The 12,436-nt window shown below is 41.4% G+C and overlaps 1 protein-coding gene across 2 annotated transcripts in view; it reads left to right on the top strand.

The window, feature by feature from the left end:
* Positions 1-11,330, top strand: part of LOC118401137 (excitatory amino acid transporter 2-like) — a 44,996-nt gene extending 33,666 nt beyond the window's left edge. Inside the window, exons 3-11 of one of the 2 annotated variants that reach the window (XM_035798408.2) lie at positions 2,580-2,732; positions 3,011-3,261; positions 3,457-3,607; positions 3,914-4,040; positions 4,229-4,462; positions 4,652-4,846; positions 5,225-5,359; positions 6,104-6,341; positions 8,335-11,330. In XM_035798408.2, coding sequence (XP_035654301.1) covers positions 2,580-2,732; positions 3,011-3,261; positions 3,457-3,607; positions 3,914-4,040; positions 4,229-4,462; positions 4,652-4,846; positions 5,225-5,359; positions 6,104-6,341; positions 8,335-8,421 — 1,571 coding nt within the window. In that variant the 3' untranslated portion in view covers positions 8,422-11,330. The remainder of the gene's footprint in view (positions 1-2,579; positions 2,733-3,010; positions 3,262-3,456; positions 3,608-3,913; positions 4,041-4,228; positions 4,463-4,651; positions 4,847-5,224; positions 5,360-6,103; positions 6,342-8,334) is intronic. The other variant, XM_035798409.2, reaches the window with a different exon arrangement.
* The last annotated feature ends 1,106 nt before the right edge of the window (positions 11,331-12,436 follow it).

Here is a 12,436-nt window from a genome sequence, read left to right as displayed (position 1 = left end):
ACTTGCCTACCTGGTTAAATAAAGGTGAAATAAAAATAAATAAATAAACAGTGAAGAGGCGACTCCGGGATGCTGGCCTTCTAGGCAGAGTTGCAAAGGTTAAGCCATATCTCAGACTGGCCAATAAGAATAAAAGAATAGGATAGACAAAAGAAAACAGACACTGGACAGAGGAATATTGGAAAAAAGTGTTATGGACAGACAAATCTAAGTTTGAGGTGTTCGGATCACAAAGAAGAACATTCATGAGACGCAGACAAATTAAAAGATGCTGGAGGAGTGCTTGACGCCATCTGTCAAGCATGGTGGAGGCAATGTGATGGTCTGGGGGTGCTTTAGTGGTGGTAAAGTGGGAGATTTGTACAGGGTAAAAGGGATCTTGAAGAAGGAAAGCTTTCACTCCATTTTCCAATGGCATGCCAAACCCTGTTGACAGAGCTTAATTGGAGCCAATTTTCTCCTACAACAGGACAATGACCCAAAGCACAGCTCCAAACTATGCAAGAACTATTTAGGGAAGAAGCAGTCAGCTGGTAATATGTCTATAATGGAGTGACTAGCACAGTAAACGGATCTCAACCCTATTGAGCTGTTGTTGGAGCAGCTTGACCATATGCTACATAAGTAGTGTCAAGCCAATCCAACTTGTGGGAGGTGCTTCTGATTACCTCAACAAATTCACAACTCGAATGCAAAAGGTCTGCAAGGCTGTAATTGCTGCAAATGGATGATTCTTTGACAAAAGCTGTCACGCCCTGACCCTAGAGATCCTTTTTATGTCTCTATTTTGGTTTGGTCAGGGTGTGAGTTGGGGTGGGCATTCTATGTTTATGTGTTCTATGTTTTCTATTTCTGTGTGTTTGGCTGGGTGTGGTTCTCAATCAGAGGCAGCTGTCTTTCGTTGTCTCTGATGGAGAACCATACTTAGGTAGCCTGTGTCTTGTGGGTAGTTGTTTTCTGTTTTTGTGTCTTCACCAGACAGAACTGTTTTGTGTTGTTACATTTAGTTATTTTGTCTCAGTGTTCAGTTTTTTAAATAAATAATCACGAACACTTCCCACGCTGCGCTTTGGTCCACACCTTCTCCTTCCAACAGCCGTTACAAAAGCAAAGTTTGAAGGACACAATTATTATTTCAATTAAAAATCATTATTATATAACCTTGTCAACGTCTTGACTATATTTCCTTTTCATTTTGTAACCTATTTAATGTATGTTTTCATGGAAAACAAGGACATTTCTAAGTGACCCCATCTTTTGAACGGTGGTGTACATGTAGATGGGATTTGGAGAGTGGGTTAGGGATGTTAATCAAGGTTGAGCTATGGGAAGCATTTGAGGTCAGGTGGGGTTTAGGGCACATAGTTATATAGTCAGGGCCAGGATAGGATCAGAGGAGAGTGTCATTTTTTCCCCTCAGAATTCCCCTTGGTTATAGACCTCCATATACTGGAGTATAGTAAGAGTTACTATCCAACTCTGATGCTAACTGACTGTTTCCTAGAGAATCTGCCATCTCCAGAGGGAATATAGATGCTCCTCCAAGCACTGTAGGAACCTATCTCTGTCTGAAGCTCCTCTCCCTTCAAAGTGATCTCCTCTCAACCCCTGATCAGACTAAATCAACCTCTTTCACACTGAGACTGTTTTATGTCCCCCATCCACCACTACCCAATGGCCCCTATACATGGCATGTAATCCACATCCACTCATAACCAGTTCCAGACTGATGAATTAATATGCAACAAGAAGCAGTGATTTAAGGCAGACCTATGGAAATGAAATATTGTTATGATCTGTCTGTCAAGGTGTGTCTAAAGGCGAAGTCAGATGCAGGAGAGCAGAGTACAATAAATAAAGCGCACTTTATTTAAATCCCAAAACGGGAGCACAACAAAACAAATACGCTCAAAAACACGGAACAATAAAGTCAAGTCCGAAAGAATATTGTATGACATGAAAACAATTACACACAAAACATGATGGGAAACAGAGGGTTAAATAGAATTAGATTGATTGGGGAAATGAAAAGCAGGTGTGTATGAAAACCAGACAAGACAAATGGATATATGAAACATGGAGCGGCGATGGCTAGAAAGCCGGTGACGTCGATCACCGAACGCCGCCCGAACAAGGAGAGGAGCCGACTTCAGTGGAAGTCGTGACACTGTCAATCTTCTTATGGATCGCTTTTTCTCATAAGCAAGACCCATTTGGAAATCATTCTTGTTATTTCCAAACTCTCTTCACACAGAATAACAAAACGTTTTCTAAATGGAGAAAGTCCCCATGCTATCCCAGACCTTCTCACAAAGTAACCAGACAGACCACTCTAGGGTCACTTTCCAATCCTACCTGCTCTCAACTCCTTGGCTGGCCTCTGAGTTAGGCACCTATTGCCTTGCCTGCTCTATGTTTGTTATGAACACTGCCCTCTCTCTCTGAACTGCTCTGTCTCTGGTCTCTCTTTACCATTGGTTCCCCTCTCGTCTTATGGTGTTTCTCTCATTCCCAGACACAGCATTTACTTCACACCTCTTCATAGCAACTGACCCCCTCTTCCCCCTCTCGTTCTCCAGGTGTGATTCTGGGGGCTGTGTCTGGGATGCTGCTTCGTTATGCCTCTCCCATCCACCCAGACATCGTCATGGTGATTGCGTTCCCTGGAGACATCCTGATGAGGATGCTGAAGATGTTGATCCTGCCTCTCATCATCTCCAGCTTAATCACAGGTACAGTATGGTAGAGTCATGGGTTCAACAGAAGAGAGAGAACTGCTGTTTCTCCTAATATATACAGTAACTATAGACCAATATTTTATTGCCGATATAAAACTTTTTTTTTTTTTTAAACAGTTTATTATTTATTAATTGCCACAATATCAATCATCGTCTTTCACTATTAGCACTTCAAAGTAACTTAGTACACTTATTTCACACTTCTATATCAACACATATTAGATACAATAGAGGATAAATGCAAGGCCTAAAAATGCTTGTTTTGGCTGCAGGTCTGGCTGGGCTAGATGCCAAGTCTAGCGGTCGCCTGGGCACCAGGGCAATGGTCTACTACATGTCCACCACGGTGATTGCTGCAGTGCTGGGAGTCATCCTAGTGCTGGTCATACACCCTGGAAACCCCAAGATGAAGGAGCAGCTGGGAGATGGCCAAAAGCATGATGATGTGTCCAGCCTGGATGCCTTCTTTGACCTCATCAGGAACCTGTTCCCTGAGAACCTGGTGCAGGCCTGCTTCCAACAGGTACAGTACACTAAAACACCCAGAAATATTTAACCAGGCGAGTCAATAATGGCCTGGGTGAGGCACTCCCAGAACGATTCAGTTATATGAAGAACACATTTTATCTTTGCTTCCTTAGCGCTAGTTACCAAAAGTTAAGATGGATTGAGATATAAGATATGAAAGACTTGTCTGTCTTCTCTTGTCCAACCTCAGATCCAAACGGTAACTAAGAAGGTGGAGAAGGTGATTGAGGAAGACATCAATGCCACCACCACCTTGGAGGGCCTCCTGTCCAACGCCACCAAGGAGCCTGAGTTCATCATCAAGAAGTCCCTCCAGTTCAAGAGTGGCATGAACGTGTTAGGTATGGCGGTTTCTCTTTTGGACCAGGTCGCAATTGTTTCTACAACCGCCCAACTGAAAGAAACAGCACTTTTAAATTGTCTTTACTTCTTTGTCTGAGAATAAACCCAGTGCATTGCATCATATCACACCTCAACGGAACCCTGGGCGCAGCCCATTCTGCCTCACTAACTGTGTCATATTTTTGTTCTTCGTCATAAAAATAGATTCTCCATTCACTAGGATCCTCTCTCTCCATATCTCTCTGTGAGCCCATTTACTCTACTCATTCCCAGCTGTGATTCTCTCTCCTGATTGTGTGATGCAGGAGTGATTGGCTTCTTCATTGCCTTCGGCATCTGCATGGGGAAGATGGGAGAGAGGGCCAAGCTCATGCTGGAGTTCTTCAACATCCTCAATGAGATTGTTATGAACCTGGTTATCATGATCATGTGGTAAAAGAGCTTTAGCCTTTCAAGCACATTCTGTATGAACTGATGCTAATCATAGACATGTGTGTCCACTTCAGGAGTGTTTGTACATCTACATTTGATAATCTGGCACATATTGTAGACGTTGACTGAGATGGATACATCTTTCTCATCAGAATGTATATATTGTTAAACCTCTCCTCTGCCCCTAGGTACTCTCCCTTCGGTATCTGCTGCCTGATCTGTGGTAAGATCATCTCCATTGATGACCTGGAGGTGGTTGCTAGGCAGCTGGGGATGTACATGGTGACCGTGATTGTGGGCTTGATCATCCACGGAGCCATCTTCCTGCCTGCCATCTACTTTGCCATTGTCAGGAAAAACCCCTACACATTCTTCATGGGCATCTTCCAGGCCTGGATCACTGCCTTGGGGACAGCCTCCAGGCAAGGGCCACAAACATGGATGCCTCACTATTTACGCTATCTAACTGCTGTCACTGTAAATGTACAGATAACCTTATATAGAAAAGTATTAAATCTGTCAAATCTTTCATATCTGTGCTGAATGTTGTGGAATATACTGTATGCAACAGCATTACTCTCTCCTACTGTACCTGTGTTTGTCTCTGTCAGTGCTGGTACACTGCCTGTCACCTTCCGTTGCCTGGAGGAAAACTTGGGCATCGATAAGAGAGTCACCCGTTTCGTGCTCCCAGTCGGCGCTACCATCAACATGGACGGAACTGCCCTCTACGAGGCCGTGGCAGCCATCTTTATCGCCCAGATGAACAACATCTACCTGGATGCTGGTCAGATCGTCACTGTCAGGTAGGGACTGCCATTGAACATATTTTCTGATCAGGGTGGGAGTTCCACTGCCTACCTTCTTAATGTAAGTAATGACATAAACATGACATTACATTTAGCGGACACTATTATTCAAAGACACGTACATTTAGCATACATAGTTATGTGTTAATGGATCATGCAGGAACTGAGCACACAATCTGTGATGCCAGTTCCAATATCCTAAGTCACTATATTATTATTATAGTCACACCAACTCAGTCTCAAAGTGTTTCATGAAGTAGCTGTACCCATTAGCTCTGTAATTAATTCAGATAGTCCTTGGCCTTTGAACTTAATCTGTAGAGCAATTTTAACCATTAAGTTGTTTCTCTCTTGCCTCTCTTTCTCCCCATGCAGTCTGACAGCTACCCTGGCCAGTGTTGGTGCGGCCAGTATTCCCAGTGCTGGACTGGTGACTATGCTTCTAATCCTCACTGCAGTCGGCCTGCCAACTCAGGACATCAGTCTGCTGGTTGCTGTTGACTGGCTCCTGTAAGTTGATCTGCATTGATAGTGATTCAGAACCAAGTGCATGTAGTCATATGCATTCAAAGTCAAATGAGCTTATTGTATACACTGAGTACTGTATACAAAACATCAAGGACATCTGCTCTATCCATGACATATGACCAGGTGAATCCAGGCGAAAGTTATGATCACTTATTGATGTCACTAAATCCTCTTCAATCCGTGTAGATGAAGGGGAGGAGACAGGTTAAAGAATGATTTTTAAGTTTTGAGACAATTAAGACATGGATTGTGTATGTGTGCCATTCAGAGGGTGAATGAGCAAGACGATATTTAAGTACCTTTGAACGGGGTATGGTAGTGGGTGCCAGACACACCCGTTTGTGTCAAGAACTGCAATGCTGCTGGGTTTTTCACAGTTTCCCGTGTGTATGAAGAATGTTCCACTACCCAAAGGACATTCAGCCAACTTGACACAACTGTGGGAAGCATTGGAGTCAACATGGGCCAGAATCCCTGTGGACCGCTTCCGACACCTTGAAGAGCCCATTCCCCGACAAATTTATGCTGTTCTGAGGGCGAGGGAGGGTTGAAGGGAGGAGGGGGATCAACACAATACTAGGAAGGTGTCCTTAATGTTTGGTACAGTCAGTGTATGTACACCATGATTTCAATGATAGTTCTACCCCTATCCCCTATCCAAACCATTTTGTTTTTATCTCCACACAACACTGGTGTATTCCCAACCATTCCTATTTCCTATCCCAGGGACCGGTTCCGTACCTCGGTGAATGTGGTGGGAGACTCGTATGGCGCGGGTATCGTGTACCACCTGTCCAAGGCTGAGCTGGATGAGCTGGACGCTACACATGGCAAGTCGGGCGACATCGAGATGATGAACAAGACCTCGTCCTACTATGATGACCTCAAGAACCACCACGAAAACAACTCCAACCAGTGCGTCCAGTATGCCGCTCACAATTCAGTCGTAGTAGATGAGTGCAAGGTACAATTCACGCTTACGCACATAGATACTTGTATATAGACGCCTAACATGCTGCATGCTCGAACTGCACCTTTTCTTTTCTCTCTTTCATTTTTCATGTTTGTATGATGCCACTGTAAATACTCACAGCGTTATTTTAAGAAGAACATCTGAAAAAGACCAAAAAAATACAAATGTACTGTATATATTTCAGTGTGCATTCGCTTGGAGTAGCAGCTTTTGTGTCATTTTTCTGACTAAGAACACATTCCAAACTTGCAGAATGTATTTCTGTTCATGTAAATGCCACAAACACCTCTTGTGAAAAAATTGCAAGACAGAAAAGAGGCAACCCACAAAGTGAGACAACATCACTCACAAGTACAAGTGCAAATCCAAATCCGTGTGCTAAACAAAACTGAACAAATGTAAATGCTTTTTTCATAATGTCAAATAAAAGCAGTGCAATCTTAGCTCTGCCCTAATGCCCCCCTTAGTTCTGCCCGAATGCCCCCCTTAGCTCTGCCCTAATGGATCTGAGAGAGAGGAAAAACAATCTAAGCTAGGACCTCAGGACATTACATGATGAGCCCCAGCAAACCTCCACCCCTTCACTACACATGCAGGTTTCACCCCCACATCTCTGGCCCCAAATCCCTTGTCAAATGATGGGGCTTAAGGTCTTTCCCCAGGCTGCTTCAGAGTCTGTGCTGGATTCCTCCTGCTGCTTCGGGGCATCATTTATCAATTTGTGATCAAATGAGCTTTTGTGAGGTTTATGAGAAAGATGCTGTAGCAGTGCATTCTCTTCATACTCTGTCATATCCCTTAAAATGACTTAAAGTCCTCTGTCTAAATGTGTAATTTTAAAGAGAATGTAATTTATGTTGGGATATAAATATTCAGAGAATGCGATATAGTCCTTCATTAGCATTGCATATATTGACTGAGCCCTGGCACCCTCCAGACTGGGACTGAGTGATTCTCAGTCTTTAGAGTTGAGATGCCTTTGCATTTACACACTAGCTATTCTTGCTCGTTGTAAGAAATCTGTCTTGCAAAATTGGAAGATGCAAAGTAGCTCATGCAGAATCTGAAACGGTAACACTTTGAATCCACTGTTTGAATAGATCAAGGATAGTGTTGGCTGCTATTATAATGTGGAGGAATTTGAGCTGCTTGTTTTCTAGTGCAGCAGGCCTTACTATCAAAGGGCCTACTGATGAACCCATTCATTTTTTACAGGATCAAGGGTGTTGCTTCGCAACACCGAGGCCCTTGCACTCCAATGGTCAGACCAAGACAATATATTCTGACATTCTTGTATCCATCCATTAAACTAGCGAAACATGGCACAAAGGCTGTTTTCTTCCAATGTTTTCTCTCTTTACTTTCTTGTATGTCTTGGCTGTATATAAATGACCTCAAATAACATTTATCCAAAGACGCAAACCATTGTAGAACGCTTTGCAAAATAATGTGTACAGACTAAAACATAACATTGCACTCATTTGTGTTGTATTTTGTGCCTTGTTTTCTTTGTATCTTTTTCTTTGTATTTCAGAAATGTTATATATGTCACTGCATGCTAAAGTTGTGATTATATGTTGATTGTTCTCAGGTCAGTAGAAAGGGTTGGTGCTCGTTGTTAAGACTTCCATGCTTCCATTAGCATGATCCTCAGTGGTTGTCCAGGGCTTCCTGATACCTTCAGAATACACGTGTCTTCTATATTATCTTAATTGTTATCATTGGAGCACAGAACCTATTTTTTCTAATGATAGTTTCTTTTATCAAATTAAACCATTGCAAATGATATACCATTTTAAAGTAAAAGGCTTTAAGTATATACTTGCATGTGCAATCAAATGCAAACCAAAAGATCATAGTTGTTTTACAGTTCTTCTGGTGTCTGTGCTCAAAAGCATTAAGTCCAGAACATGAAGCATACACTGTGCCTGTTCACGCAAATGTGTGAACCTGCTGTTTAGATCTCCATGGTGATTGCTTTCAGGTAACCTTGGCCACTAACGGCTCTACTGCTGCGGCAGCCGTGGCGGAGCGCACACTTGTTGAGGAGGAACCCCGGAAAAGTGAATAAAGCCAGCACACAGAACCCCAGCTCCACAGGCTTTCTTATCTGGTGAAAAAAAATGTGAACAAAAAAAAGAGTCATGCGAACAGAACTACTAATTGTTTTTCTTATGTATCTTTATTTTGCATTTGTATTAGTCCCTTTACAGTGTTTCTAACCATCTATCTGACTGACAGATGAATAATACTAATTAACTTATCAGTGAAACGATAACAGAGGTATGTTTTACCTGTTAGAACACTAATGTGTGCATCATAGCAAACACTTGAACAACGGACATCAAGGCTTGGGAGGGAGGGTGGGAAGAGAAAAACAAACGGTTACTTAAATTATTCCTAGAATTCTTTCTATGAGAGCACTGCATTCAAAACAGGGGGAGGGAGGGTCAGTGTGTGGGGGAGTAACACTGGAACAACAGTCCTTCAGAGTGTGATGGTAGCTGTGAGTTTGACACTGGCAATCTGAAAGTCTAACAACAGACTGAGTGTGGGACATAATCATGCTAAACATAAGGTATGCCTGTATCAAACTGCACATTATATTTTTAGCAGCGTATCGTTACTATTATCAATGATACCACAGTAGACAGCTGTTATTTGACCCCTGGCCCCTTTTACCTCACAAGATAACCTTTTACCTATACCTGACAGAGCCCCTGTAACCTATCGGAGTGTCTTTGCTACCTGCTATTACCCACAATCCCATGGGGGAAGCCCGTTGGTGATAATGTAGAATGTAGAGATAAGGCAGGGTCTGCAGACTGAGCCTTACTCCACAAGCACATGTTCTCTGAAAAGCACAAAATACAAAAGAAACATGGAACCTCTACTCCCTTTTTAATTGTTATACATTTGGTTGACTACTGTAAGGGAGAGGGACTTTTTCAATGTCGCCTCTAGTGTGAGATTATTTACTGTATGATTTGTGTGATTTGTGTGATTTGTGTGTGTGTGTGTGTGTGTGTGTGTGTGTGTGTGTGTGTGTGTGTGTGTGTGTGTGTGTGTGTGTGTGTGTGTGTGTGTGTGTGTGTGGGATGGGAGTGAGAACATGACATATCTCCCCATTACTGATAAGGACCAAACAGGCATATGATAAATCAAGCCAGAAGCCTTCGAAACGCCTCCATGACACTTACAGTCATTGATATCGTCTTTTGGGGTTTCTTACTCTGCACACAATCCATTTGTAGCTAACTCCAGGTAGAAAGTGTCTCATCACTCATTTAAACTTCCAAATTAGCTATTAAGAAATTGATAAAGCTCTCTGCCCCGCAATTACTGCAACACATGAAAATCAAAAGTAAAGGTCAAATTTGTCTCCAAATACAAATATATCAATATCTTCAGTTCAGGACTGTATTTCATATCAATTAGTTCAAAGTACTAGGAAGTATTTATTATACCCATCCCAGATATTCTGAATTTCATGATGTTGAGAACCAAGAGTTAATTGGGAAGTACCTAGAAATATATCTAGAACCATGATTAGTACGAAAATATAAAGCACAAATTAAGTTGTTTTAAAACAGAATACAAAAACAGAATATAAATTGAATACTGAGTCCATATAGCACAATTGCAGCTTAGAGTATAAACTAGTTATGTATGATTTTTTTAAATCCCTTTTTGACACTGATCTCTTTTCACATTCATCATTCATACTTTGAGGAACCCAATAAGGGAAACTATACTCAGGCTTTAGCACAAACTCCTTGGATTTGAAAGAGACACTTTCACAAAATCCTCAACACGTTTAGCTGCTCATGAAATAAAATAGGCCATTGACAATTGCCTTGTATAGCACAAGTTGGATATGAATGCTTGACTTTGAACACATGGACTGTTTACCACCTTGATATTTTTTAAAGAGATGTTTTGTATACTTGAACCTATATGACAGAGATAAAGTTTCCCTTTACAACTATTCATGAGTAAGCTACTTTTATTAAGGGATTCTTGATAGGAACAGCACACAAAAACTTTTCCAACATTAACATTCCAGTGACTCAAACTTTCTTGGGTTCCCTTTTTGCATGAAAGCACAAACACATATTTGATCAAAGATGGTACAGAACAACCACAGAGCTTAAATTAAAGTGCAAGTTTCAACAGGTTGATAACTCCCTGCACAACTAGTGTCCAGGTGGAGGTATTACATCCTTACTATTTTTTTCCAGACCCTTAGAGGGGTCTTCTTAGTGATTAAACAACTCTAACCTCTTACCACAGATGCTGACGACTGTTCTCAGAAACCCTGAATGCTGCAGCTATGTGTATCATTGGTCTCATATGGTTACTACTGTAGAGCAGTCATCTGGATGCATGGAATGTTCACTGCAGACTTCCCAACTATTAGGTAGGAGAATTCTATCCCCCTAATGGAACCTAAATGTCTGAAAAGAGAAACACACACAAAGTTAGATCACCGGCTGCTAATATTTAATGCGCGTATGTGATTGTATGAGAGATGTTTTGTGCAGGTGAGGCGTTCTGCAGGTGTGGATGTCATTTCTTTATCCGTGTCGTGTCCTGCTCTCTTGTCTTGTTTTGATCATTTTGCTCAATGACAACCTTGCCTTGAAGATGTTAACTCTAAACTGTGCAGTCAGTTTGACCGTCAGGACAATGCTGATTAAAGTAACAGTAGAAAAATGAACACTCACATTCATAGTGCAGTACACAGTCCCTTAGTTACCTTAAACACTTTCTCAGTCAGAAGATCTACTCCATGTTGCTTTTGAGCTTGTATAACTGCCATCACACACAGACACACAGATGCAAATACACACACATGCATGCACACTTGCACACACACACACACACACACACACACACACACACACACACACACACACACACACACACACACACACACACACACACACACACACACACACACACACACACACACACACACACACACACACACACACACACACTTACACACTTAAACCTGGAAGGTCACCGCACACATTCGTACATGCAATGAAGAGCACAGCATTGAAACCCCCGATGGCCCTAGGGCCTAACCTTTGACCTTGTGACCTTCAGTAATAAGTCCTCCAGTCGGAGGAGAGGATGCAGACCAGTGATTCATCATGGGGATTGAGTGTTGGACCATTATTATGTTCAAACTCACTGTTTGCATGAAGTAAAAAACGAGTATAATTTTTATACACCACTATCTTAAAAGCATGATATTGAAGTGCCTCCTTGCACTTTGTGTATATATTGTAGGTAACAGATATTTTTTTGTTTCTTTTATTTGGGGGGGTGTTGACATGGTATGTAGAAATAGAAATGAATTGCTGTGACATTTTTTGTAATCCTCTAGAAAAATATAATCTATGTTCTGAATAAAAATAGATTAGTCAAAATGTATAGAAAATAATGTGCAAGAAATTGTTTTATTTTTATTTTTTAATAGCTGTTAACTAGTTGTCTCACATCAATGTATAAATATATTGTTTTGTATCTAATGTAAGCGTCTTGAATGTTTGTTCCATGGAGATATGTCGCGTGCATTCCTTTTCACTGTACATAAATATATATATATATATAATTACTCTGTTCAATGGCACTACAGAACGTTCCAGAGGATACAATGATTTTGAAGCAAACATGTTGAACTGGAAAGACAAAGTGAAAGAGGAAGGAAAGTATCTGATTAAAGAAGGGAGTCCACATGGGGTGGTGGGCTCTTTCTAATTTGGTGAGATGTGGATGTAATCATGACTAGGTGTGCAGAAGAAGAGAAAAATATCAAATTTACCCTGTACGTACTATTAACTAATGAAACAAGCACAGCTGAGCTGTTAGTTTACTTCATTACGACTGAAATAGCAAATCTGATCAGAATGTCAGGTGTAGTACCTGCCAAAATATATCTCCTAAGATCCTGGTCAAAAATTAATTCTAGACTTTCTACCAGAGAACACCAACACACCTTTAGTGTCCACCATCTTGTCTTGTGCAGTATGCACTATGCTGTGGCATGACATGGATATCTATACCAAACAGTC

Source organism: Oncorhynchus keta, chromosome 22, assembly GCF_023373465.1.
Source record: "Oncorhynchus keta strain PuntledgeMale-10-30-2019 chromosome 22, Oket_V2, whole genome shotgun sequence".
Lineage (NCBI taxonomy): Eukaryota > Metazoa > Chordata > Actinopteri > Salmoniformes > Salmonidae > Oncorhynchus > Oncorhynchus keta.
Note: the sequence above shows the minus strand (reverse complement) of the source record. Positions and strands in the feature narration are given on the sequence as shown.